This window comes from Elgaria multicarinata, chromosome 9 (genome assembly GCF_023053635.1).
Source record: "Elgaria multicarinata webbii isolate HBS135686 ecotype San Diego chromosome 9, rElgMul1.1.pri, whole genome shotgun sequence".
Taxonomy (NCBI): domain Eukaryota; kingdom Metazoa; phylum Chordata; class Lepidosauria; order Squamata; family Anguidae; genus Elgaria; species Elgaria multicarinata.
Window position 1 is genome coordinate 24,868,125 of NC_086179.1, and position 26,669 is coordinate 24,894,793.

At 43.0% G+C, this 26,669-nt stretch overlaps 1 protein-coding gene across 2 annotated transcripts in view; it reads right to left on the reverse strand.

Moving 5' to 3' along the window:
* Nucleotides 1–26,669, reverse strand: part of DGKI (diacylglycerol kinase iota) — a 216,838-nt gene that overhangs the window by 78,755 nt on the left and 111,414 nt on the right. For both annotated transcript variants that reach the window (XM_063135050.1, XM_063135049.1), the window contains exons 19-20: nt 25,805–25,916; nt 23,310–23,509 (exon numbers count right to left, since the gene is read on the reverse strand). In XM_063135050.1, coding sequence (XP_062991120.1) covers nt 23,310–23,509; nt 25,805–25,916 — 312 coding nt within the window. The remainder of the gene's footprint in view (nt 1–23,309; nt 23,510–25,804; nt 25,917–26,669) is intronic.

Consider the following 26,669-nt stretch of genomic DNA (forward strand, 5'->3'; position numbering starts at 1 on the left):
ACATATTCCAGCAACATAACAATGAAAAACTGAAAGACAGACAGGCTTGAAAACTAACAGGCACAGAACAAAATAAGAAATGACAGCATCCCCCATGGTATCTCTCTTCCTTTTCAAACAAGGACTTTGTCACTGCCATCTAGGTATATTGGGATAACATGAATGAAACAGAGATGACTTTCATGAGTGGAAACTCACAAGTCACCTTAAACACAAACCAATATGCAGTTTTCCAACTGCATTTTTAGGGGAAAGGGATAACTGAAATAATCAGAAAGAAAGAAATCATTTTGACAGGATCTCATGTTCTGTGATCTCCTTTGGTAATGGACAAGATTTGTAGGCTCATTTTCATCCAAATATTTTAAAACGCTGCCCTGTTGATTCTTGGAAGGCTTGTTTGTTTGTTTGACAAGAGAAATAATATGTTTTCCATCTTATAAATTCTGCATTGGTTGCAAGTCATTTCTCTCAGTTGATGGACCACCATTTTGTGTCCATTAATTATCTGCAAACCCATTGGTTGGAATTTATTCATTTTTTTAAAAAAAAAACTGGTTTGTTTTCTTTCTTTTTTAGCATGTTCTGCTGCTTAAATACTTTGCTTAAGGTTTGGGGTTTTACTGTTTCTATGGTTTTATTGTATGTTAACATGCTCTGAGAATCTGATATTGTATTAAAAACAGGATAAAGTCCTAAAACACAGGGTGAAATCATACATAAATGGACAAACAAACCCAAAGGGAGAAATTGTTTCCCTACAGTGGAAGCAAGCTACTCTGCAAGTTAGAGCTGCAATGCAGAGGCTGTTTCAATTGACCTCGGCATAGTGAGACTGTTCTTCAGTGGGTGATCATGTTCTATTCCCTGCTCAAGGGAGGATGTTCATTGCCCAAAGCATCCAAGACAGAGGTCATCCCAAGGAAGAAATTCCAGCCCACAGAAAGTATGTTTTTTAGACTGATCTGTTAGGTGGAAGTTTGACTTGAATCTCCATCTCCATCATTGAGAAGCATTCTTCTTTATGACACTTCTTAGTATTGTAACAAGTGGAACCTACAACAAAACATTGCAGTGTGGAGAGCTCATGTACAGTATTCCAATCATTCAGTCATGCCCTCCCCTACGGTATTCTATGCCAGTCTCCTTGGTTTTCTCCCCAAGAGTCAATCAGTATCCCATGGTCACTGAGCATGCTCCATCCTTATTGTGCTGCTTGAGTGGGTGTCCTTCTTTAGGGTCCCCCCACAAAGATGTTTTGGACGTCTGCAAACTTTGGGATTTCCCCAAGACTGCTGTCTTGAGTACAAGATTATTCATAAGAACATAAGAAAATCCATGTGGGCACAGACCAAGTGTCCATCTAGTCCAGCACTCATTTCACACAGTGGCCAACCAGCTGCCCATGGAAAATCCAGAAGCAGGACACTAGTGCACCAGCCCTCTCATGTCCATGTTCCCCAACAACTGGTGTATATAGGTGTACTGCCTCTGATACTGGAGATTGCACTTACTCATTAGGACTAGTAACCATTTAGCCTTCTCCTCCAGGAATTTATCCAACCCCCATTTAAAGCCATCCAAATTGATGGCCATCATTACCATTTTATCTACATAACCCTCACCCCTGAATATGGAGGGAATGTTAATCACAGGATAAGGGGAAAATATTAAAAGATTCCTGTATTCCCCACCCCCACCCCAGTCCTATAGGTTAACTGTAGAAGAAACACACCCTTAAACCAGAGAGCTACACTTCATATGCCTTCCACAGAAGAATACATCCCTATATTTGTATATGAGTTTCTACTCCATTGCCTCCTAAGGAATATGTGCACAGCAAAAATTATACTTGTTTGCATTAGGCGTACTAATGATACTGAACACTGCTGGAATTCTAGCTTCTATGCCAGGAACGCTGCTAAACAGTTGCATTTTCAAAGTGTGAAATGATAGATTTTCAGCTGCTCATTGCTTTTCTCCAATAACTTTCTGCACAGCATGACATGCAGATATATGTATTCTGGCAGAATCAGAATGAGCTAAATGAAACTCGTGCACAAAATGGGTTTGTACATGAGCAAAGTTGCTGACCCTAAAAATTCTCCCTAAGCATTTGCTGCTGACCTTTCAACAGCGGAGGCTGGTGACTCCAATGTCAGTGGGGCGGTGAGTCCGCTCTGGGTTTCAGTCAGAACCAGACAGAACTCTAAAAGAGCTCTCCAAGGTACTTTGAAAATTGGTGCCCTCTTTTGCCATACTTTGGATAGCTCCTTCAGAGTTCTGGGTGGTTCTGAATGAAACCTGGAATAGATACACTACCCCAATTGATATCAGAGCCACCAACCTCCACTACATGTATTCATCTGTTTAAGTCACTGTTATACAATGAGATCTGGAAGGGACTTCAAAGGTTGTGTAGTCCAACTCCCTACTGAAATCTATTGCTAAAGCATGCCTGATGAGTGATCATCCATCCTCTGCCTAAAAACCTCTTGACAAGAGAGAGCCCACAACCTCCTGAGACAGTATTGAGTAGCTCATACAATCAGAATGATCCTCCTCATGTTTAGTCACAATTGCCTTTCTTGTAATTTGAACCTATTGGTTCATATCCTACCCTCTTGAGCAACAAAGAAGAGACAACAGGTGACACGTGATACTGTCCTGGGCCCAGCGTCGTTCAACATTTTAATAAATGACTGGGACAAAGTTGTACAGGAGAAGCTCATCAAATATGCAGGTGACACCAAAGTTAGAACGTAAGTGGGCAGAAAGGAAATGTCCAGATGTTTTGGACCACCTCCCATTGCTGGCATGGGTTTATGGGAGTTGAAGTCCAAATCATCTACATTCCGCCCACCCCTGCTTTGGAAGACAGAAACAGGATTCAAGAGCATGTTGACAGGATGGAGAACTGGCCCAAAACTAGCAAAATGCATTTCAGCAGAGATCAATGTAAAGTCCTGCATCCAAGCAGTAAAAATTGGATCCACAAATATGGATGGGTGAAATCTGTGTGGGCAGCAGTATATGTACGAATACTACTTCTAAAGGAAAAATTAGCAAAACACCTCACAAATCAAAACAATATAAAACCAGAAAGGAATATAAAAACTAGAGTCTAATTATTGAAAGCAGAAATGAGTTTCAACCCGCCTTTGAAAGGAAAAGGAAAAGACAAGGCAATATAAATATCCCACGGAAAAGTAGTCTGTAGTTTGGGGGCTGCAACTGAGGAACACTTGCACTTCTTGAGGGGCCAACGCCAGCCTCTACATGTGATGTATGTTTAGAGGGTCTTGTTGGTAGATCTTAATTTGTGAGGATGTTCATATGAGAGGAGGCATTCCTCAATCCAATCCAAATCGAAGCCATTTCACTGGCTAGTGTAGTTCTTTTAAAACCTAGGAGAAAATCAGTTCAAACCCACCAATCAGGCAGTCACATTTTGCACCAAGGTGAGATTGCCAAACCATTTTCAAGGGTAGCTCCACATAGAGCGCATTACAGTAGTTCAACCTTGAGGTCCCCAAAGCTTAAAGGGCAGCGTCTCAGACTTCCAGCATTTTGGCTATGTATCAGTCAAAATAGAGGAAAGGGGCAGTTACACCTGGGCAGGATCTACACTGCTGCTTTATAACGGCATTGAAGTGCACTGACAACTGTTGGGGCCCAGGACGCATCTCATATACCATTTTCAAACTGTTGAACTGGCCCTGGAGCCCAGGGACTTTGCTAAAACCAGGATTACCCCCAAACTATGTAAGTGGTCCTCTTGGCACAGTATAATCTCATATGGAACAGGTATTTCCAAGGATGGATGGACATGCCCACATCTGACTCTGTTGGATGCCTTCTAATCCACCACCGCCCACCCACACTTGTGTCGCCGCATGAGTTTCTTTGTGGCTCAGCAAGGGCCTGATGAAGCTGCACAATGGAGGCTCTGGAAATTGCATATTTCCTACATTGTGTAAATGGCGGCCATAAAGGCCACATTTATGTAAGATTAAAGGACAAAGGTGGATGGCTGCTGGGCAGCTGTCAAATTGCTGGGAGACGCAAGGGAGTCTGTCAGACTCCCGGACCCATTCGAGCGCCCGCAACATCCCTAGGTATTTCCCCAGCTAGCCAGATCACGCAGTCCATCCCCCTATAATAATTTCTATCTTATCTGCCATGACCTCCTGTTGTGTTCAGCTAAAACAGCAGTTGGCAGCTCTCCTGCTTCCTTGAAAAGACACATGTGGCAGTCCAGAAGAGGTACATTCAGCTCTGAAACTATGGGACTCCAACATTGGCAGGTTAATTATTCAGGGCCTCTAGAAATGCTGCTGCTGTTCTGTTTTGATGGTGCATTTCTGTCTCCAGTGATATGCAAAAAGAAATCGAGATAATCCCGGCTAGTGGTTGAACCCAGAGCACTCATCTGACATCCAAACAACATTTCTGCCACAACACCAGGTTGATTCAGCTGGAAGAGAACTTTTAATTAAAATACACCCTTATTCTTCTTCCAATTATTTACAAGTCCTGTGAACCATATCTTATCCTTCGTGTGTCTGTATGAAGAAAGACAGGGGAAGAATCCAGTCACAGATTTCTGACAGTTTTTTTTAAAAAAAGAAAACAGCCCACATCACACCGCTGAAAAAACAACATTGCTAATATGATTCAGTAAAAAATCTTCCTCTTTTTTTTAAAAGAAATCCTCCAAAATTAAACTTCAGAAAATACAAAACTCCCCTGGGGCATGTTTGCTGTGACAGATTAATGAATTACCTATCTCCTGAAGAAGAAATAAACATGCAAAACTAATTAAATGTCCCTGCTTTTAGAACAATAGGGAGAAAGGAAACAGCAGCCACAAAAGAAACATAATTAACCTTGCTACTGAGATTTCATTGTCAGCCCTTGGAAGTGATGATACACATTAAAAATGAGGCTTCATTTGGCAACACTTTGCTCATTCAAAACATAAAGAGATGCCATCACAGAAGAGGAAAAAGAAAGAGTTGTGGACCCTTATATGCTAATAGATTCATTGTGGGTTAAGCTTTCATGGATTAGAGCCCACTTCATCAAATGTATGCAGTATGATATAGGTAGATAGCATTACACAATACACAAAATACACACACACACACACACACGGCCAATAAATGCAAGCTAAGCGAAGCCACCAACCACAGCAGCAATAAGAGGCAGGGCTCATCTACACCAAGCAGGATATTCCACTATGAAAGCAATATGAAAGCGGTATATAAAAGGCAGGAGCCACACTACTGCTTTATAGTGGTACTGAAGTGCACTGACAACTGTTGGGGCTCATTGACACATCTACCCCAGGCAGGATACAACACTCTGAAAGTGGTATGAAAGCAGTATATGGCTGAGTTGGGAGTGGGAGGCACTGCATTGCAATGGTTCTGCTCCTACTTGGTGGGTCAGCTCCAGAAGGTGGTGCTTGGGGAATATTGCTCGGCCCCATGGACTCTCCAATATGGGGTTCCGCAGGGGTCAGCCTTGTCCCCATTGCTGTTTAACATGTACATGAAACCGTTAGGTGCGGTCATCCGGAGTTTTGGAGTGCGTTGTCATCAGTACGCGGATGACACGCAGCTCTACTTCTCCTTTTCATCTTTATCAGGTGAGGCTGTGGATGTGCTAAACCGGTGCCTGGCCACGACAATGGGCTGGATGAGGGCTAATAAACTGAAACTCAGTCCAGACAAGACTGAGATGCTGCTGATGGGTGGTTCTTCTGACCGGATGGGGGGTGTTCAACCGGTTCTGGATGGAGTTGCACTCCCCCTGAAGGAGCAGGTTCATAGCTTGGGAGTTCTCCTAGAACCATCTCTGTCATTTGAGGCTCAGGTGGCCTCGGTGTCACGGAGTGCTTTCTACCAACTCCGGTTGGTGGCCCAGCTACACCCCTATCTGGACGGGGATAACCTAGCTTCAGTTGTCCATATTCTCGTAACCTCCAAATTAGATTACTACAATGCCCTCTACATGGGGCAGCCTTTGAAGACGGTTCGGAAGCTGCAGCTTGTGCAGAATGCAGAGGCCAGATTGATAGCTGGAACAGGGAGGTTTGAGCATATAACACCGATTCTGGCCCACTTGCATTGGCTGCCTGTATGTTTGCAAGCCCAATTCAAGGTGCTGGTTTTAACCTATAAAGCCCTACATGGTTTGGGAACGCAATACCTGATGGAACGCCTCTCCCGACATGTACCTACCCATACACTACGCTCAACATCTAAGGTCCTCCTCCGAGTGCCTACTCCAAGGGACGCTCGGAGGATGGCAACAAGGGAGAGGGCCTTTTCAGTGATGGCCCCCCGACTGTGGAATGATCTCCCTGATGAGGCTCGCCAGGCGCCAACACTGTTATCTTTCAGGCGCCAGGTCAAGACTTTTCTCTTCTCCCAGGCATTTAATAGCATTTAACAACGCTGGGTTTGTTTTCTAACAGACCCCAGAACTGTTGTTTTTTAAATGAATACTGCTGTTTTTATACTGTTGTTTTCATGTTTCAGATGGTTTTTAAATTTTGTATACTTTTTAATGTTTACTGTTTAATTTTTGTGAACCGCCCAGAGAGCTTTGGCTGTGGGGCGGTATATAAATGTAATAAATAAATAAATAAATAAATAAATATGTGTCATGGGTCCCAACAGTCGTCAATGCACTTCGGTACCACTATAAAGCAGTAGTGTGGCTCCTGCCTTTTATATACCATTTTCATACCACTTTCATAGTGGAATATCTGCTTGGTGTAGATGAGCCCTCAGTAACAGAATTTCCAGGCTTTGCTATGCTCATTTAATACCTCTAGTTAGAAGGCAACCCAGGTCTTGTTTGAACCCTGAACAAATAGAATTAAACTTACAAATAAATTCTAGACTTGAGAGGTTTATTCTGCTGCAGTTGAACGGAAACAAAGAGTCTTGTGGCTTAAGCTGACAGAAGACCCTTTGTTGATTTTCATAAAGTCTAGTTTTGCAATTTCACACTTGAGTACTCCTTCTGAAGTTCTTTGTTGAAGAATTGTGTGACGTTCTTGTTGAAGAATGTTGGCAGGTTGCCACCCATGCCCTTCTACTGTCTACACAGGATAAACGGGTCAGTCCCTAGACAAAAGAATGAATGGGCACAAATCTGACATCAAAAATGGCAGCAGAAAACAACAGCGAGAGAACATTTCAGTTTCTCAATGCACGTGCTGCCCTGAATGTCCCCATTCTCCAAAAAATGAAGTTCAAAGAAAGTCCATCATGAAACCACATATGTTTCAGAAAGAGATAGATATTTTTAAAGCTTCCAAAACAGTGCTTTTCAAACAGTGTCCCTACTGAGACATATAGGGCCTATCCAGACAACACACTAAGCCATGGTTAGGCTGCTAACCCTTTTGCAGCAAATGGTTAGTGAACATGTTTAAACTGGGGTTATGTCGTTAGCCACTATGGTTAGGAATGGTTCACATGACACATTAAGTCATGGTTCACATGACACACTAAGCCATAATGTTTAGCTCAAAATGCTTAACCACCTTGGCTTAGGCCATAGTTAGACGGGATGATATCCAGGGGATCACCCCGGGATCATCCCTGTGCATTCACATGACGCACAGGGGATCCCGGGAGCAGGGAGGGATGAACCCTCCCTTTCCCCAGGATGTCGCCCTACACTTCTAGCCCACTTTTTCCGTGATCTCGGGATGATCCCAAGACTGCGAAACATGTGGGCATGCGTCGCACTTTGTCCTGGCTGCTCGCAGGTAACCGCGAGTAGCCGGGAGCAGAGCACAGATCTCCTCAGGAGCTCTGTGCCCATTGGTGGTGGGGTGGGGGGAGGGGGAGAATTTTATGGAGGGGTTAAGATGATGACTTCAGATTTCTAACCAACCATGTTTTTCCATTGCTTCTTCCCACTTTTTTCTTACCAGAAAAAAAATGCAGGTGCAATTCTATGAATGTTTAGACAGAAAAAAAAGTCCTACAACGTGTTGACTAGGCCATGCCGGGCACTGTAGGTCTTTTTCTGTTTAAACATGCATAGGATTGCACCTTAAAGAAGAAAAGGTGGAATAGCTGTACAATGCCATTTGATTGTTAGTGCTGGGAGCCCTCCTTCTGGAAGTACCCATATTCACAAAAATATACTCTTGTGAATACAGTATAATATTAAAAATACAGCTGCAATAAAAGAAAAAGAAAGCAATAGGCAAATAAACAGTCATCAATTAATAGGAAGTATATTAGCATAGCAAAGGTACAAAGATTGGCCTTGTTCACACAACACAATAAACCATGATGGTTAAGCATTTTGAGCTAAACGTTATGGCTTAGCGTGTCATGTGAACCATTCCTAACCATGGTGGCTACATAACCACGGTTTAAAAATGCTGCAAAAATGTTAGTGGCCTAACCATGGCTTAGCATGTTGTCTAAACAGGCTCCTTGTGTTACCAACACCAAGTAAAGAAGTGCAAAAAATCTTTAGAGGGAGGAAACCCTAATGCCCCCTCCTCCCTCCCCTCCCAAAAACAGCCCAATGAGTGCTGAGCATACTCAATGACCAAGGAATGGTGGCTGACTGTTGTGGGGCAGGGGACAGAGAAAAAGGTAGAGGGTTTATGCATTGGAGTACCATGGGAAAGGGCATTGGTGGCTGGCTGGCACACTGAACAGGAGCAATCCATGTGCAAAATTTTGTTTAATACTGGATGAGGGCCAATAAACTGAAACTGAATCCTGGCAAGGTGGAAGCCCTGTGGGTGAGTGGTTCCCAAGTCTGGGAAATAGGCTCATTGCCTGTTCTGGATGGGGTTGCACTCCCCTTGAAAGATCAGGTTCGTAGTATGGGGGTACTCTTAGATCCATCTCTGTCACTGGAGGCCCAAGTGGCCAGGGCAGCTCAGAGTGCCTGGTTCATCAGCTATGGCTTGTTCTGGACAGGGATAGCTTGGCCATGGTGGTACAAGCATTAGTAACCTCAAGGCTGGATTACTGTTATGCGCTCTATGTGGGGCTGCCCTTAAAGCCACTCCAGAAGCTGGAGCTAGTGCAGAATGCAGCAGCTCAGCTATGGTCAGGAGCACCCCTTTTTCAGCATGTAACTCCTTTACTGAGGAAATTGCACTGGCTGCCTATTCACTACTAGGCCAGGTTTAAAGATGTAGTACTAGTGTACAAAGCACTAAACAACTTGGGACCAGAATACCTGAGAGAGTCCCTTCTCCCTCACCGACCTGCCCAGCCACTGAGGTCATGCTCCTTGTGGTTCCACATGGACCTATGGCCCAACTGGAGTCCACCAGGAGAACAGACTTCAATTTGGTAGCCCCCTTCCTATGGATATTCCTGCCACTGGAGGTCAGTCAGGCACCAACATTGTATTGTTTTCAGTGCTTCTGGAAAACATTATTTCAAGAAGCCTTCCCGGAATAATCAGCCATGGTTTAATCTGTACTTGTTCTTTTAAAATGTAATTTTAATGATTTTTTTTTTATTCTGTTTTTATTCTTTTACCGCATTTGTTCATCTCTGAAATCCTTGGATAGGGAGCGGTATAGAAATATTGTAAATAAATAAATTAATAAATAAAGAATACAATTAAATAACATTAGGTTATGTGTATTTATGGTCTGGCCGTTCTGTAATTATTTCATCTCCCCACAGGCCACTTCAATACAACATTTCTGGCTAAGTGCTTGATCCCAAACCTACCGAGATGCTGTCTTCCTTTCTACATAGGACATGGCATGAAGGAGGAATTAACCATTTGAGACTTCTGCGATTCCACATATAAGAAAAGTGTGATTTCAGATAGGCTCATCCCTAACCATGAATAGTATTAACCTTAGGAAGGCAGAAAAAGCATCTAAGTATATAGGGGGTTTTGCATTCATTTGAATATGTATTGGCTACTTCAGAAATTAGTGGTAATTGCCTTCCTTCCACCTGTCTTTTGAGATTGAAAAGGCATTAGAATTTCCAACTCCCACAACATTTTATAGGATCAGAATACCTCATTACTGTTTCTGTTCAGAATGTAAATAAGGGTGGGGGGAAACCCATGCATCTCATAATTGTTTTATTAGGAAATAATTAACACTCTGAACTTGCAGGAAAATTCTGGTGAGTGCAGCAAAGTATTTTATGTGTGGGCAGCAGTGATGAACCAAATATGTTTAATGTTAGCCAAATATTTACTAAAATCCAAGTACACGCATTCCCTCTGTAAGTAAATGATTTTATAACACACATGTTTTTAATGCCAGCTCAAAATTTCCAATATCATTTCAGAGAAGGTCACACCAATTAATGATATAGAACACTGGCCAAAAATGTCCAGCCATGGCTATCCAAAACGAAAGACTAATTCCGTAAGATGACTTTGGACATTTGAAGGTTATCTCGCTCATATTCCTCAGAATCAAGTCTGCCATATTGTTCCAACAGGATTTCAAAACCAACACACATTGCCAAACTGAAGAACATTTGAATCTCAAAGCAACAAGCATCCCAAATCCAATTTCCGTAATGCCCCATGGGTTTGCACTTTAATTTATCAGGCACACTAATTGTCAGTCATTGTGCAGCTGCCTGATTAATCTATTCTTTTCAGATCTGGAGATACAGAATCTCTTTGACTAACAAATTAGCTGAGGTTCCCATTGTAAAAATTGCCACTCTCTTCATGGCTTGACCTGACATCTAAAATTGACTGGGATACTGAAAATATTAGAAAACCAAGCAGGGAGGTCAAGTGGATTCGAAATCAGTTCCAGGGCAAGTCTTAATAAGAACCAACTTGAAGTTAAGGATAGGGATGTGCTCTGTTTCTCTTCGGTTCAGAGAAGCAAGAGCGAGGCGGCCTAATTCGCCTCCGGAAAAGGCGGAGGCAAAGAGAGTTAGGGGGGCTGTAGATCGAGGCGAAGAGGATCGCTTCGCCTGCAGGTAAGTGGGGGGGGGGTAGGGGGACTCATCTGGCGCTGCCGGCGACACCATCCATGCAGCGGTGGCAGCAGCGGTGCCAGGTAAGGGAACAGGGAGGAGGGATGCTTACCTGCCTCCATCGCGGCCTTCAATTGAGGCCCTGGTTGAAGACGGAAGTGAAGGCCGAGGCCTCTTCCAGCTTCAACCGGGGCCTCAATTGAAGCCCGTGACGGATGCAGGTAAGGGGGCAGGAGGGTGGCTTATCTTGCGCCGCTGCCGCTGCCACCGTCCATGTAGCGACGGCGGCAAAGCTGGATCTCGCTCCACATAGCGGAGCGGGAGATGGCCGGAGCGGCGCAAAGAGGATCGGGCCCGATCCAGATTTTCTGGATCAGGCCACGAAGCGGATTGGGGGGTCCGTGCACACCCCTAGTTAAGGATGCCAGAGGAATCTGCTTGAGGGTGATGGAGCTTGATGCGCTTTCATCAGCTCACCTCCCTGGACTCCATTCCAACTTCTACTAGCTGGCCCGACTCGGTAGACCAGCTGGCGTAATTTCCATAATTGTGGCCCTGTTCAGAAGACACCTTAAACCATGGCTTTAACCACAATGAATAAGGCTTTTTGCCTGACTCACCTTGGTTAAAGCTGTGGTTTAAGGTGTCTTCTGAACATGGCCTGGCTTTCTGGCTTAAACACCATGGTTAAAGCCGTGGTCTGAGTGTCTTCTGAACGGGGCCAGCATGTGTGTATGTGTGTCAAAAAAACATCAGCACAAATTTTGTCTGTAATTACAATTAAATGCAGGATTTTTTTTTTCTTTCTAAAAATGAAGAGGGTTGTGCCCTAACATGCTAAAAATTGACATAAGGGAGTTAGTAGAGGGACTAGAGAGGAGGGGAAGCAGGGGGAAATACACAATCATTTCAGCTTCATGCACTTAGGCTTAATCATAGTGAGGTTATAGTGGTTTAGGAAAGACAGGCTACAACCAGCCAATATTTTACTGCACGAGCAGTAAAACTGTGTTGTGTCAGGTAACAAGTACAGTGCTGTGAAAAGTCAGCAATGCTGGAATTCTGCCAGACTCTACCCATAATCCACCAGGTTCTCCTCAGCCTTGTCCATGACTTGCTAGATGCCATTTTGGTTCTGCCCTTTACACACACACACCAGAGATTATCAGATGTTTTTGTCCTGTTTCTACACAGGGAGTCACTTCCTTTTAGCAACTCTAATGTCACTATCATCTATCTATCTATCTATCTATCTATCTATCTATCTATCTATCAGCTTCTAGACACTGGTTACTACATTCTTGGACATGCCAGCTTTGGATGAAAGTGTTTCAGGATGACTGAAGGTTTAGCAGAACCTCAAATTCAGCTGTCCTGGAGTCTCAGGCCTAATCTACACCAAGCGGATATTGCACAATGGAAGCAATATATAAAAGGCAGTACTGCTATATAGCAGTATTGAAGTGCACTGACAACAGTTGGGGCCCATTGACACATACCATATACCACTTCCATACGGCTTTCATAGTGCTATATCCTGCTTGGTGTGGCTCCTGCCTTTTATATACCACTTTCATAGTGCAATATCCTGCTTGGTGTAGATTAGACCTCAGCCTTTTTGTGGCCCCATACCCTTGCTGTGAACACTGAGCATTTGGTGGTTCCCCAGCTTTTGTGCAGGTTTTTTCCCATTCTAAAAGGTTTAAATGCCTCTCTAAAGGCTTAGTTAATAGCAGTATTCTTGGCATTTTGGGCCCTTTCACCTTTGGCCCTGAGAGCTTCTCTGAAATGGAGTTTCGCCCTCAGGCTGAAAGAAGTTTAACCCCCCTGACATAAGTCATGCAAAGTGGAAAGAGAGAGGACTAAGGGAAATGGAGGGAATTTAAAAGAAAGAAAAGGAAAAGTACTCACACAGTGAAGGAATCAGGGGGAGCTGAGACTCTCCTCAGGTCAGCAGAGGGCACTTTATGGATGCTATACGCAGCAGGAAATGAGCAGCCAGGAGAGGGTCAGCACAACAGCATGGACAGACAAGGAAAAAAAAGCCCAGAGAGAGAGAGCGAGAGAGAGAGAGAGAGAGAGAAGACATACAATAACATTTAAACAGAAACAAAAGGAAGGCATCACACAAAGGCTCAATGGAGATGTATGCTAAGCTCCAAGGCAACACACCCATCAACAGAAAAGCCAACGACATTTATCAGCAAGCGCAATGAAGGAAAACAGTGTTGTCTGGTTAAGTGGCATTGTGGAATTCTGAGGTAAAATGAGTTTGGGTTCGGTACATTAGCTGGACTAGAGATTCCTGGAGTTTAAGCCTCATAACACTATGAGACCTTGGAAACTGTAGGAATTTAAGACGTCCTGACAAGCAGAGGTGCAGAAGGACCAAATCCAGCCCTCCAGGGTTTTCCAGATGCCTCATCCCCTTTCCCTGGCTCTGCCCCTTTTTGCCAACCACTTTTGTGCAGTTTTTTTCCCTATCCTAAAAGGTTGGAATGCCTCTCCTATGGCTTAGTTACCAGTGATAAAACATTTTAAGATAAAATATTCTGCTATATTTTGCCCCTGCCCCTTTTGCCTTCAACCCGCCTACCACTGGAATGCAGCCCCCGAGAGCAACCCTAAGGTGGAATTCTGCCCTTTGCTGAAAATGGTTCTGCACCTTGGCTGCAGAGAAAGGGAGCTACGGATCCTTGTCCTAAGAGCTAATAGATGCTGCCATCTTCATATAAACAAGCACAGCACCACCGCACATTCCTTCCACCTCTCTCACAAGCCTGTTCAGTCCTCTCACTCCATCTCAGTCTTTATCAACCCTTCTCCCCACCACTGCAACACACAGTTCTACGTTATGAATGTCTGCAGCTAAAAACAACAGATTTGGGGCCAACCAAGATTTGTTTCCTGTAAATGAGTCAAACAAAGCACAAGCTCCAAAAACAAAACAAAATTAAAAAATGGCCCAGATGGAGTCTGAAGGAAGTTGATCCCAGCTTAAAGAAAACAGCTGGCCCTCTATGCTAATTTTAACCATAGCTGTAGATGCCCAGCCTTCCCTGATGTATCACTGATATGCAGAAATATCCAATGCTTCTTCACAACCTGTGCTAAGAGGCTCTTCCAAAGCCTGCTTCCATCATTAATTGGCATAAATGGGATGGCAGGGGTATCCAGAATTGAACCAGGAAGCACACAGGACTTCCTGTGTGGGAGACCGCTGAGTCCCTTGGCATCATGTCTGACCCTAGTATAGGCCAGTATGACTCTTCAGTTGGAGCTTGACCTGGTAGACCTTACAGATGCTGGGGGGATGCCTTTAGTGAGACCCTGGGCACCTCTGGCATCAGTGAAGAAGATACAATGGGCAATTCAACAGCAGCGGTCTCTGAGGAACCCCCAAATAGGACCCCTGAGGACTGCTGGTCGCCCGTGGTGTCAGATGAGGCTGAGCATCCACCCAGCACTTGAGGACACTGGCTTCAGAAGGTGGAGGCACAAGCTGCCATGTGGAGGCAAAGCATGTGCCTCAAAACCCTCATGAGTAAATGCCTATTCAGAAATATAGGACTTCCCTGTGAGTAAAACTTCTTCCAAATTGAAGACCTGAAGCTGAGCCTTAGGTGGGGCTCTAGAAGCTCTTGCTATATAAGCTTTCACTTGGAACTTACTGACTGCTGAAACAATGTCTTTCTACTGGCTCCTGTGCATTGAATCCTAGATTCCCTGGCCTTGCTTTGTGACTCCTCTGTGCTGGTGGCCTTTCAACTCCTACTAGCCTCTGTTCTTTGGACTGTGTCCCTCTTGAACTTCTTACCTGTGTTTTCACCTTAGCTGTGCCTTAGAACATGCTCTTGGACTTCTCCTTTCTTGACTAGTAGTCCTGTACTTTTGACCTTTGCCTGCCTATTGACTTCTCCTGCTTTGAACTCCCTCCCTTGCTGGACTGATAACAATGTGCTTGACCTTTTGCCTGTTTGCTGACTTGTAGATTTGCCCCATAGTTAGCCCTAGGGCAGATTCTTACACAGCCATAGCAGGACACTTGGTAAACCCAAAGACATTGTCATGCAAAGGCGCTAGAATTTGTGGGTAAAGACTTTGACCATTTCATCCCTTTTCAGGCCTGTTTCAAATTCTAGGCATTTCATCCAGACTCTGAAATGGGCCTGGGGAGAAACCTCACTATCACTCACACAATTATCAGACTCAACTATTCCAGAGTAAATCATCTCCTTTAATTCCAATACTGTAGCTTCCAACATCATTATAGGGTCATAAGATATTCTACAGATGTGAGGCAGTATCCAATGCTGGCAGTGTGTTGCCCTAGCAGGAATGACCAATAGCACAATGGGAAGCTAACTCTTGACACAGCAGACCTAGAAAATAGCACAACATTTCCAGAATGGGATAGGTCAGTGGAATAGGTCCTTTCCACAAGCTCCTCTGACTTGTTCCATTCTGGAAATGCTAGTTTGGGCTAGTTTCCTGTTGCACTAGAGGTAGCTCCTGCTAGCACAATGGTCCCATTCGATACTGCCCTTGCAATTAGCATGCCCAAGGCTAACTATTAAATAGTTTGTACAGCAAACCGCAAATATAAAACCTACAATGGCCAGAATGCTCCGTCACATTATCAATGCCTCTCCTCCCCTTTCTCTTCTAATTAACAGTGATTATCTATGTAATGTAAGTAACACCATTTGCCTCATATCCAGAACTACAAAATCACATTGCAGAAGGACAAAATACGTTTCACATCCATGATGTACTGAGAAAGCGGCCTTTAGGGGTTCATAAGATTACCCATTATTGGCACAATTATGAGAATTTGAGTTGAAAGATGGGCCCCAACTATGGTTTGGAGGCAGCTGATAGGAATCCTATCTCTGAAATTAAGCAGGTCCGGATTTAGCCAATAGATGGATTGGAAAGATCATTTGTGAAACTCTGGTTCTCCAATGTGAGTTTTTCAGACAAATGGAACAAACAGTTTTTAATATTTCAATTTTGAAGCTTTTTTTTTTTTATGCAAACTGAAAGCCAAGCCATAATCTCTGGCTCTTTTCCGCCTTGGCTCTTTTCCAAAGAACTGTGTTTTAACCTCAGTCTTTGGATCAGAAAACACTTGTAGGGAAACTAATGGCTGATTATATAGCATTTTTCTCTTCAAAATGACATTCAGAGTACCCATCAGTCCTGGTTCTCCAATCTGCTAACACCACTGTATTGTCACTATCAAGTCAATTTCCCTCGCCTTCTTTTTCCACTAGATGTTTTCTTCCTATTAGAGATTCTGGAACTGGAGTTTAGCAGGCAATTCTGTTAATGATGCATGAGGTATAGTGAAATGTAGCTCATTCTTCTTCAGCAAAATTGACTCTCCCCGATTAACTTCAGTAAAACCTGGCCTCCAAATTTAACAGGCATGACTCAGAGAACAAATGGCCAAAAGATAAGAGCTGTAAACAAACATAATATCTCTTTGCTCACATCTATATCTTCTATTTCCCCTTATCTGGATGCAAACAATACTGACATTTCATGTTGATGGCACTGAAACCTTCATCCTGATTTGTACCTTCCTTGCTGCCTCTGAAAGAACTGACTATCATTTTTATTTATATACTTATACAAATACAAGTATATAAATACGTGAGAGCCAGTGTGGTATAGTGGCTAAAGTGTTGGACTGGGAGTCAGGAGATCCAGGTTCTAGTCCCCACTCAGCCATGGAAACCCACTGGGTGACTTTGGGCCAGTCACAGACTCTCAGCCCAAACCACCTCACAGGGTTGTTGTGAGGAAAAAATGGAGAGGAGGAAGATTATGTACACTGCTGTGTGGTTCCCTGGTTGAACAGAGTGCCTGACTAGATGGACCTTGGTCTGATCCAGCAGGGCTCTTCTTATGTTCTTAAGGAGCTCCAGATGAAATCCCTAAAATGGAAAACAGACCACCACACATATATCTCAGCCTCTTGGAATATCACCGTCTGAAATATGGGGGCAACTGTGTCCCCCAGATCTTCCATTTCTGGCTTTTTCCTTTGTTCCATACAAGTGAGTGGAGTAAAAGTGGGAAGGGGTACAAAATCAATCTTCTTATTGAAGCAATGTACTCTAGAGCTTGCGCCAAGCCTTTTGCAGAGACCAGGTTGTGGATAAACATGGACTTACATTCTCCACTCTCTCTGGAGGATATGTCTGTGTACATGCCAATTTATATTGCTCATGCAAACTATGTTCCTGCCACTCTAAACCCTTCCACCCACTTGTGACTAGGGATGGAAGAGAAATCTGTTCAGTCCTCATTTTAATGTGAAAGTATTTAATTTTCACACGTTTAAAGCACTATGTGAAGCGAAACTCAGATAACCTCCAAATTTCACGCTTCTCCAAATTTTGCAATGGAGTTCTCCAGTCAAAAAAATACATACAAAAATGGATATATGGGCAAGGTGAAAATAAAAAATGCATTCTGTTATGAAAATTGTTTATGAAAATATGTGTGTATTCAGTCAAAATACATACAAAAATGTATGCATAGGGAAAATAAAACTAGCAAAAAGTTTGCAGGTTCACTCAATTGATATTAAACAAAAACATGGTTTGCCAATTACTATTTTTTTAAAAAAAAAACACTCATCCCTGCAAATATTATTCCAAACTTTTAAAGTTTAAACTAATTTGCTTTAGCACTGTTTGCATGTCTTTTCACATTAGCTTTCTGCAAAGATTTTGTGGATGAACTTGGAGGAATGTTTGCAGAAGAAAAACAATTTAAGCAAATATTGTAGACTATAGAAAATTATTTTCAGATTCATATTGCTCAGGGTCACTTCCTATCACCTCATGAAAGTAGGTAATAAGAATCTCCTGTGCCAAGGAAGGAAACCTCAGCCCAATGCATAAATCACTTAAGCAGGAATACTTGGATTTAACTTAATTTAACTCACAGTTTGTGGATTGTAAGTCCACTTTTCTAACCAGCACAAGCAAGCAGTCGTATTATAAAAATGTATATTCTCAGGTCTCTAGTCCCCTCCTGCTAAAAAATATTCATTGATTCTAGACAGATGTGATGCATTGCCTCACTTAAAGTTATTTCTGTAGGAGCTCATCTATATAATATGTTAATATTCTCCTGCTTGGACATTTTATTTTATTTTATTTTATACATTTTATTTTATACATGAGTCCCCCAGTACATGGGAATCTAAAAGCTAAACTACACACAAGGGGGTCATCACTAAAGTGTCTTCCCATTCAAAAATAATAGAGAGAGGAGGTGTCTTGCTTCAACCATTTCTAGAAAATGGTTTAGGATCAGGCTAATTGAAGGACTGCCTTCTCCCCTATGAACTAGACTGTCCACTGCATCCATCATCTGAGGTCTTGTAGTATGTCTCATTGCCATCAGAGGTCCAACTGGCTGGGACCTACGACAGGGCCTTTTCCATAGTGGCACCCAGGTGCTGGAATTCCCTACCCCAGAGGCCTGATTTGCCCCTTCATTACTGCCATTCAGATGGGCTGTTATGACCTTTTTATTCCAGAGAGCTTCGGCTATTGGGCGGTATAAAAATGTAATAAATAAATAAATAATAAATAATAAATTGTGCCTTCATTTTCGTTGTGTGGTTAATATCACATTGTGTGGTTGATTTTCCCCATTCATTTGTTGTGTCTCTGCTCTGTCTTGCAAAGTTTTCTTTCTGTTCTTATTTAGATGATGATGATAACGATGATTGAGTGTATATAGTATATTGTTTTAATTTATATCTTTGGACCAAAATCCGGGAGGAAAATACATTTTAATTTCTTACTACATTATTAATCCATGCACAGAATGCAAAATGTAGATAAATATGAGTGAAATAAGGTGCAAAGTGCTTAATCATACATAATGAAGTCAATGATATTTGCATAGCTTAAGCTATTTTTAGTATTGCATGAAATTCATCACTAAGGATAAAACCTTTTCAAATAAATAAGGAAACAATAAAAGTGTGCAGAACAGGAGTGCTGAATCTTGCCACTTCCTGTGCCTTACCTCTTCACAGTCGTATGCCTAAGGCAATTTCCTCCCTTCCTGATACCAGGCATGAACCTGGAAGGAAAAAAGGGGCTGGAGGAATGGACTCAAGAGGGGTAAGACATGGGAGTGGGGTGGAAGGTTCAAGACAGGGTCTTACTTTGTATGTAGGGGTGGGCAAACTCACCCGTGCACACCTTTGCGGGTGCTCGCCCCATTACTGCTGCCATCTACCCCGTTCAACGGGCAGCGCAAACCTCTTCTGGGGCTTGGCCCAGCAAGCACTCAGTAGCCACCCACCCTTGTACTGAAATTGTGCACTTTCCTCCCTCTGTTTGTGCCTTTTCCCTTGCGTAAATGGTGCCTTTACAGCCACCGTTGATGCAGTGGGGAGGGGGCAAAGGCAGCAGCTACTGATGGTGGAGAAGAACATGATTTCGGCACTAGGCCAGGTGGCTGCAAGCTCACTCACCCAAGGAGCACCTGACTGGGTCTAAGGGGTGGACGTTGGGGTGTCCACCAGACCCCTGGACCCAGTCAGGCCCTCGCAACATCCCTATTTATATGTGAACAAGGAAGACAGTGCCACAAGGCCTATGCTGGTCAATTAAGAACATTGCCTGGTAGGCCTTGTGGGAATGTGCTTAATTAACCTAATAGAAAAAGACATATTTTAATATCATGTGTTATCTTAATGTATTTTATTGTATTATTAATGTTACAGTCCCCTGAGGATGCCTTTGAATAAAGCACAGGCCGAAATGAGTTGGGCTTCATGAAAATAAATAGTTTGCATCCTGAGAGCCCGTTTCTCTTTTTTCTGACCTATCTTCTGTTAGCACCTGGGCAGCAGACTGAGCAGGCACACAGGTTGCCTGGCCTCCTTCTTTCTACTATGGTGGGACATATTATGTTTCTATTTAAATTATAGTGATTATTTCTGTATTTGCATCTGTGCATATAAATTACCATATGGAAATCTGTGACTTGCCTCTTTTTCTGGTGATGCATAAGGTCAGAAGCAGGATAAGTTCGGATAAAGAGAGCAGACAAGTGTAGGATAAATTCTTTCTAAAAGTGATTGTAGCTAGGGAGTCACAAATGAGCAACATTCGAGATCACTAGGATTCTCCAAACGTTGTCTCATTGCTCGTCTCATGCCTGATTCCTATTCACATTTGCGATCACCGCTCGATCTGCACGAATGGGGAAATTGTGCAAATTGAGCAGTGATTGAATGTGAAATTTGCGCAAACTTCCCCAAATTTGCAAAATTCTTCTCCCTAGATTAAAGCAGGGCTTTCAGTCTGCAGGGAAACTTTGTTCCAATTAGGAAATTTGTGCAAAACCAAACTGGGGAAGTTGCGCAAATTTAATGCAAGCACATCTCTGGCACCTGGTGAACATTTTTGGTGGCATTGCAGTCAGACATCCTCGCATATTTTGCAAGCAAGAACAGAATTTTCAGACATCTCTAACTGGAGCCCCCCTCTTGGACTTATGGGATACCGAAAATCTGTGAGGGGGGGCTTATCTTTTCTCTGGCATCCTCTCTCCTTATTGCTTGAGATGATTTGTGATTGGACAGGGGAGACAGAGGATGTGGACTGGACACCCACCCATCGTAATGCATGAGCTGAAGCATGATGTCCTTTGTCCAAGACACGCCTGTGCACTTTCTGCAGGTAATAAGTGATGTAGATTATGTAATGTCTACTTACACCAAATGCGTTAAAGACCTCAAACAAAATAAACAGAAACCAAATGCAGTCACAACTCATTCAGTAACTATATTTTCAGATTTTGAATGAGCCCTAAGGGCCATTACACAATTATCATCTCGAGACAGGTTCATATTTCCTAGCTCATAATTTAAATCAGTTCCCTTCTTTCAAGATGAGGTAGGTAGGGGGAGAGTTTCCACTATTGTATGGGTATCAACATCTTTGATTCAGGGGTAGAACAGGGATAGGGATAAGGACTCCATTGACTTTATTCTTATTCAAAAAGAAAGGTAGGAAGGATTCTGTTACAAGATCTGGCAGCCACCAGGAGCAAGCCCGTATCTTATACATTGAAAACTGACTTGTATAAAATTTATAAAACGGTCTGTTTGTGGATTATAGGGATGACAAAAGAAGTTCAGTCCTAACCATCATTAGATAAGCATTGTACAAGGCAGCCTTTCCCTAACTTCTGCCCTCCAGTGTGTTGGACAGCAGTCCCCATCTTCCCCAGCTGGCATGGCTATTTGTTGTGCTGAATGGGAATGTTTGGAGGTGTAGTCCAACATATCTGGAAGGCAACAGGCTGGAGAAGGCTGGGTGATATACAATTTTCTTACAAGGCTATTCTTGTCCATTGGGGGCGGGGGGCGTGTTGGCTATCGCAATATCCAGGTATCCTGAACTTCTTTATAACAGTGCAGGAAGCAAATCTAAACTTGCCCAAGCTTCTCTCTCTCTCTCTTTCTCTCTCTCACACCCATCTGCAATATAGCCATAAAACTGATTTACTTTACAAGGTTGTTCTATGGGATTATCAGAGATCAAGTATGTGAAGTGCTCTGAAGGCTCTAATAGCCCATATAATGCTAAGTATTACCAATTTAAAGGCTTCTGTTCTTTGAGTTGATTGATAGTAGTTTGGATAAAAGGTAAACATCATTCCCACAAAGAACACCCTGAAGGACAAAGCTATAAAACACTTGGTAAGCAGAGGGATTAAACTGTAGATTTAAGGCTGGAACAAAATTACACAAAATATCAAAAGCCAGTGAGTTTTCATATAGCAGGAAAAGTATTACTGAATACCTGGAGAAAATGGACACGCCTAGAAAATATTTGGAGAAATTCACAGGGGAGAATTCTGAGGTGTGGGGGGCACAAATTCATTTTAGCTGTAGTTGAATAGACTGAGGCCTTCTACACTGGAGCCAGTGTGGTGTAGTGGCTAAAGTGTTGGACTGGGAGTCAGAAGATCCGGGTTCCAATCCCCACTCAGCCATGGAAACCCACTGGGTGACTTTGGGCCAGTCACAGACTCTCAGCCCAACTTACCTCACAGGGTGGTTGCTATGAGGATAAAATGAAGAAGATTATGTACACCTTGGAGAAAAAAGGTGGGATATAAATTGAATATTATTATTATTATTATTATTATTATTATTATTATTATTTATTTATATAGCAATGTACATGGTGCTGTACAGAGTAAAACAGTAAATAGCAAGACTCTGCCGCATAGGCTTACAATCTAATAAAATCATAGTAAAACAATAAGGAGGGGAAGAGAATGCAAACAGGCACAGGGTAGGGTAAACAGGCACAGGGTAGGGTAAAACTAACAGTATAAAGTCTGCGCAACATAATAATAATAATAATAATAATAATAATAATAATAATAATAATAATAATAATAATATCCTTAGAAAGCAATCCTATGGCCCCTAGACACTATCTGGGGTGGGTGGGCATAGGATAGTTTGTTTTCCTGAATCTGAGGTTGGAGTCAGCACTCCAAATTTAGAACCAGGAGAACCATGCTGGCTGCCTCTCCAAGGTCACAAACATGACCTTGTGGAGGAGGGAAAGGGGGAGGTTCTGTGGGCAGCGATGGAGCGGAGTGGGGTAGCGGAGCTATCAGATATCCCAGCCTCTTTCCTCCCCCTCCCCTTCAGCCCTAGCTAGCTAGCAAAAACACCCATCCAACTAAAATGCCACATGGGAGGAGTACAGAGGCAAAGATCGCTTCCGCACTCCTTGGCATTCAGAGGTTGATGGGATTGTGCCCTTGGAGTTGGATTAAATGTAGGCTAACTATGTCACAAAATGAGGGTCCTGCAATTACCTGGTAAAATAGGAAAACCTCTTTCAGCCTGAAGGCCAGATTCATAAAGGCCCTCTGTAAAATATATGTTCTGTTTCATTAAAACTCGATATGGCAGATGTTCCTTTATCAAAAATCAAGGAGGGAGCAGCCATGTCCCCAGCTGTCCTGAAACTTAAAATACTATATTGTGTTCAGAACAGAATGAGTACTCGTGTTGTATCGAGTGGAGTTGGCAGAATAATAGAAGGCATCCTGTGCTTGTACAAACTGCTTTGGTGTGCTGAGCATGAACAAAGGTGGGTTTTGCAGTTGAAAAGATGGCTATATGGCATATCAATTCAGTATAGAGTTATAGAATACTTTTCTGCATCGTGCTGCTATATCTTTAATCCATCATTGACTTTGCTGATCCGAGCAACTTCTAACTCCACAACCCCCCTGTCCCAAGAAGTACAACTCACTCACTCATTGAGTAAAGGCATAGATGTCCTCCTCTTGCTCTTCTGCACCATGTTGGCCTGATTCCTCAGGGAGATTCGGATGAGTGATGGAGCCAGACGGCAAGGCTCCCCATCCACTTGCATGGGAATGGACTTGTATGTCAACAACGTCACCTCCCGGCACTGGTGCAACCTTTCGCCATGACCTCCCACCTGAAGAGCAGCCTTAGCAAGACACAAACATAGCAAAAAGGAGGGGAAATGTAATATGCAGTAAATGGACATGGCTAAATTTGTACTGTAATTGGTGTACCGTATGAATCTATAAAAGGCAAGACTTGCATTTTGAATGCCTGCACCTACTAATTAGTCAAAAAGCAAATGTTTAAGGCTGCAATTCTATGCATGTTTAGATAGAAAAAAAGTCCTACAATAGGAATGCTGGGAGTTGTAGGACTTTTTTTTCTGCCTAAACATGTATACGAATATGACCCAAGAGACTGATATTTTAGCTCTCTACCCATACCATTTATGCTGAGCTTCAGTGCTACATAAGGAAATAATGGCTTGGGACCATGTTAGTGGGTGGACAGGGTTGAAATCCCCAACCCTTGCCTATCAAAGTCTGAGCAGGAGACCTGCATTAGCTATTTGTGGTGGATTTTTTACCCTTATCATCACAGAGTGTCAGGATCAGGCCTGTTCTAATCCTGGGGTTTCAGGCTATCAATTAGAATCAGATTCTGAACCAGATGAAACAGGACTAGAAATTTACAAGTCAACAAAGGAAGTTGGAGAGGAGATTCTCCCAGCCTCTTCAGAAGCCAGGGATGAATCTTCACCAAACTTTATCAAAGAGGATGCTAACAGCATCTGTGGAAACTCAGCTTTCCTCAGAGGGGGAAGAGACTGCAGAGTCCACTGCAGAGTCAAGCAGGCAGAGCTGAAAGCAGGGGAGAAGCGATCAGCTCAGCTAGCTTCCTGCCAAAGACTCCTTCAGAAGAATCCTCCCTGAAGCAAAACTGGCTCAGAGAAAACCTTCCCTTTTGTTGAAAGGACAACTGCCTAGTTTAGACAGCCAAGTCTTAGCTTAGAGGCAAGCTCCTAGTGTTTACACTCCCTTCTGGTGTGAAGAAATGTTTATTTGCTGAATAAAGTTTTGTAGATTACTTGGCAGACCTCTTTTTTTTGTCTCACATCGCATTTGTCTCACATCGCATCGCTTAGAATCATGACAGTGGCTCAGTTCAGACAACACATTTCTCAACGGTGTTTTTAGAACTCCACAGTGGGGGGTTTACACCACCATTGAGAAATGAGTTGTCTGGAGGGAAAACTCAACCCCACAGTGAAGGTATTTTTAGAAAACACTCCACACTGAATATCCACGCTGTGCAGAGGAGAGTTCCTGCACAACCATTGTATTGTAGAGTTTTCTGTTGTGTTGAGTGGTCTTTTCCCACTGGCTACAGAGTTCTCTGGCAAGCGCAGGAAAAGGTGTGAGTGCCATTTTAGGAGAGCTGCCAGGATTGTGGGGTTTTTCTTGAAGCAATGGTTGATGGGATACCATCAGGAGGGCAGGGGGAGGAAAGAGGACAGAGAAACTGTCGATCAAACATCATGTTGCCTTTTATTCAACTCCATAGTAGCCCACAATCGCACAACAGGGGAGTTAGAACATGTTGTGTGGTGAGTACCTCCTACAAACTCAACCACTGAGTGGAATTTTCCCACTGCATAGAGAAATGTGTTGTCTGAACTGAGCCACTGAGGCCTAATCCACACCAAGCAGGATATTGCACTATGAAAGCGGTATATAAAAGGCAGGAGCCACACCGAGCAGGATATACCAGTATGGAAGTGGTATATGGTATATGTCAATGGGCCCCAACAGTTGTCAGTGCACTTCAGTACCGCTATAAAGCAGTAGTGTGGCTCCTGACTTTCATATACCGCTTTCATGCCACTTTCATAGTGCAATATCCTGCTTGGTGTAGATTAGGCCTGAGATACCAACAGTGGGCTTCTAAACTAAAGGTTTGTGAATTTGCGGTTTCAGAATTCAATATTTGATCTGCTGAATGGATTGAAAGACAATTAAAAGTGATGAGACGATGTGTGCGAGAAAGCCAATTTAGCTATGGGGAGGGTATAGATCTGTCCATCCCTATGGAGAAATCATTGCTCCTTGAAGTATTTGGCTCCTTCTCTTCCCCTTACCAAAATATTAAAAGGTAGAGAGTGGGGCAAGAAAGAGCAAGGCATGGCGTGGGAAGAAAGAGTCTTGCCAGCAAACAAGTTTTTTCAGGAGTAGGAAGGGGTTATGGCCAGCCATCCCTCCATCAACTCCTTAAAATGGCTCCCTGGCAAATCTAGTAACCAAGCAAGGTTCATACAGCATTCTCAATTATCATTGGCAACCATCATTTCATTTGTTTTGTGGAAGTTGGCACTTACTCCAGTTGTCTGACAGATGGTTTGGTTGCAAGGCAGCAATCCACACACAAAAAAAATACTCACCAAGGAGGCCATGGTGAACCCAATGACCTCGATGTAACCATCATCATGCCGCTGAGGTTCAAATTCTCTGTGGTCTCCTGGGTTCCCCCAGGGCATTGTGCCAGCACAATACCTGTAGAAGGAGGTTGGGGACAGGGAAACATGAGCAAACGTTGGATCTTTAGCAGCAAAGTAAATCATCAATCACGGCCCAGGCTTTGTTCTCTAAAAGTGTATTTTCAGATGGTTCTGTAACTTTATCCTAAAAATTTTCCCTTTATACCAGAGATTTGGGGGTAGACAAGATGGTCTGTTTTCAATCTGGGGTGGGGCAAAGTTTCATGCTTGTTCATATCCAACCATTAACTGTTTGGACAAGAATTGAGAGAGTAAAGAATAGGGGGAACCCTGTATTGTTTGTGGCTGGTGCACCAAGTGGCAAAGCTCAGAATTCTCCTCCCCATTGCCTCTTATGATTCAGTTCTGCACACTTCTGGGGTACAGCTACGATTCTCAAAATGTGAGTTTGTCCTCCCAGTGAGGAAACGATGAGTGAGAGGTCAGTTGGAGGCTGTTCCCTCCCTCCTTCCCTACCTCGCAGTGCACTATTTCAATTTGACCTGAAGACAGAGAGTAAATGCACCTCCAGTTCAATGCCAAAAAGAGGGCTATAAGATCAACACTTTGAGGTCCTTGCTAGGAATCAATTTCTAAATCAATGGAACCAAAATGTTTTGCCTTGCTAGGGTTTAGAATCATAGAATAGTATTTATTTATTTTATTTATTACATTTATATACCGCCCCATAGCCGAAGCTCTCTGGGCAGTTTACAAAAGTTAAAAACAGTAAACATTTAAAAAGTATACAAAATTTAAAAATCACCAG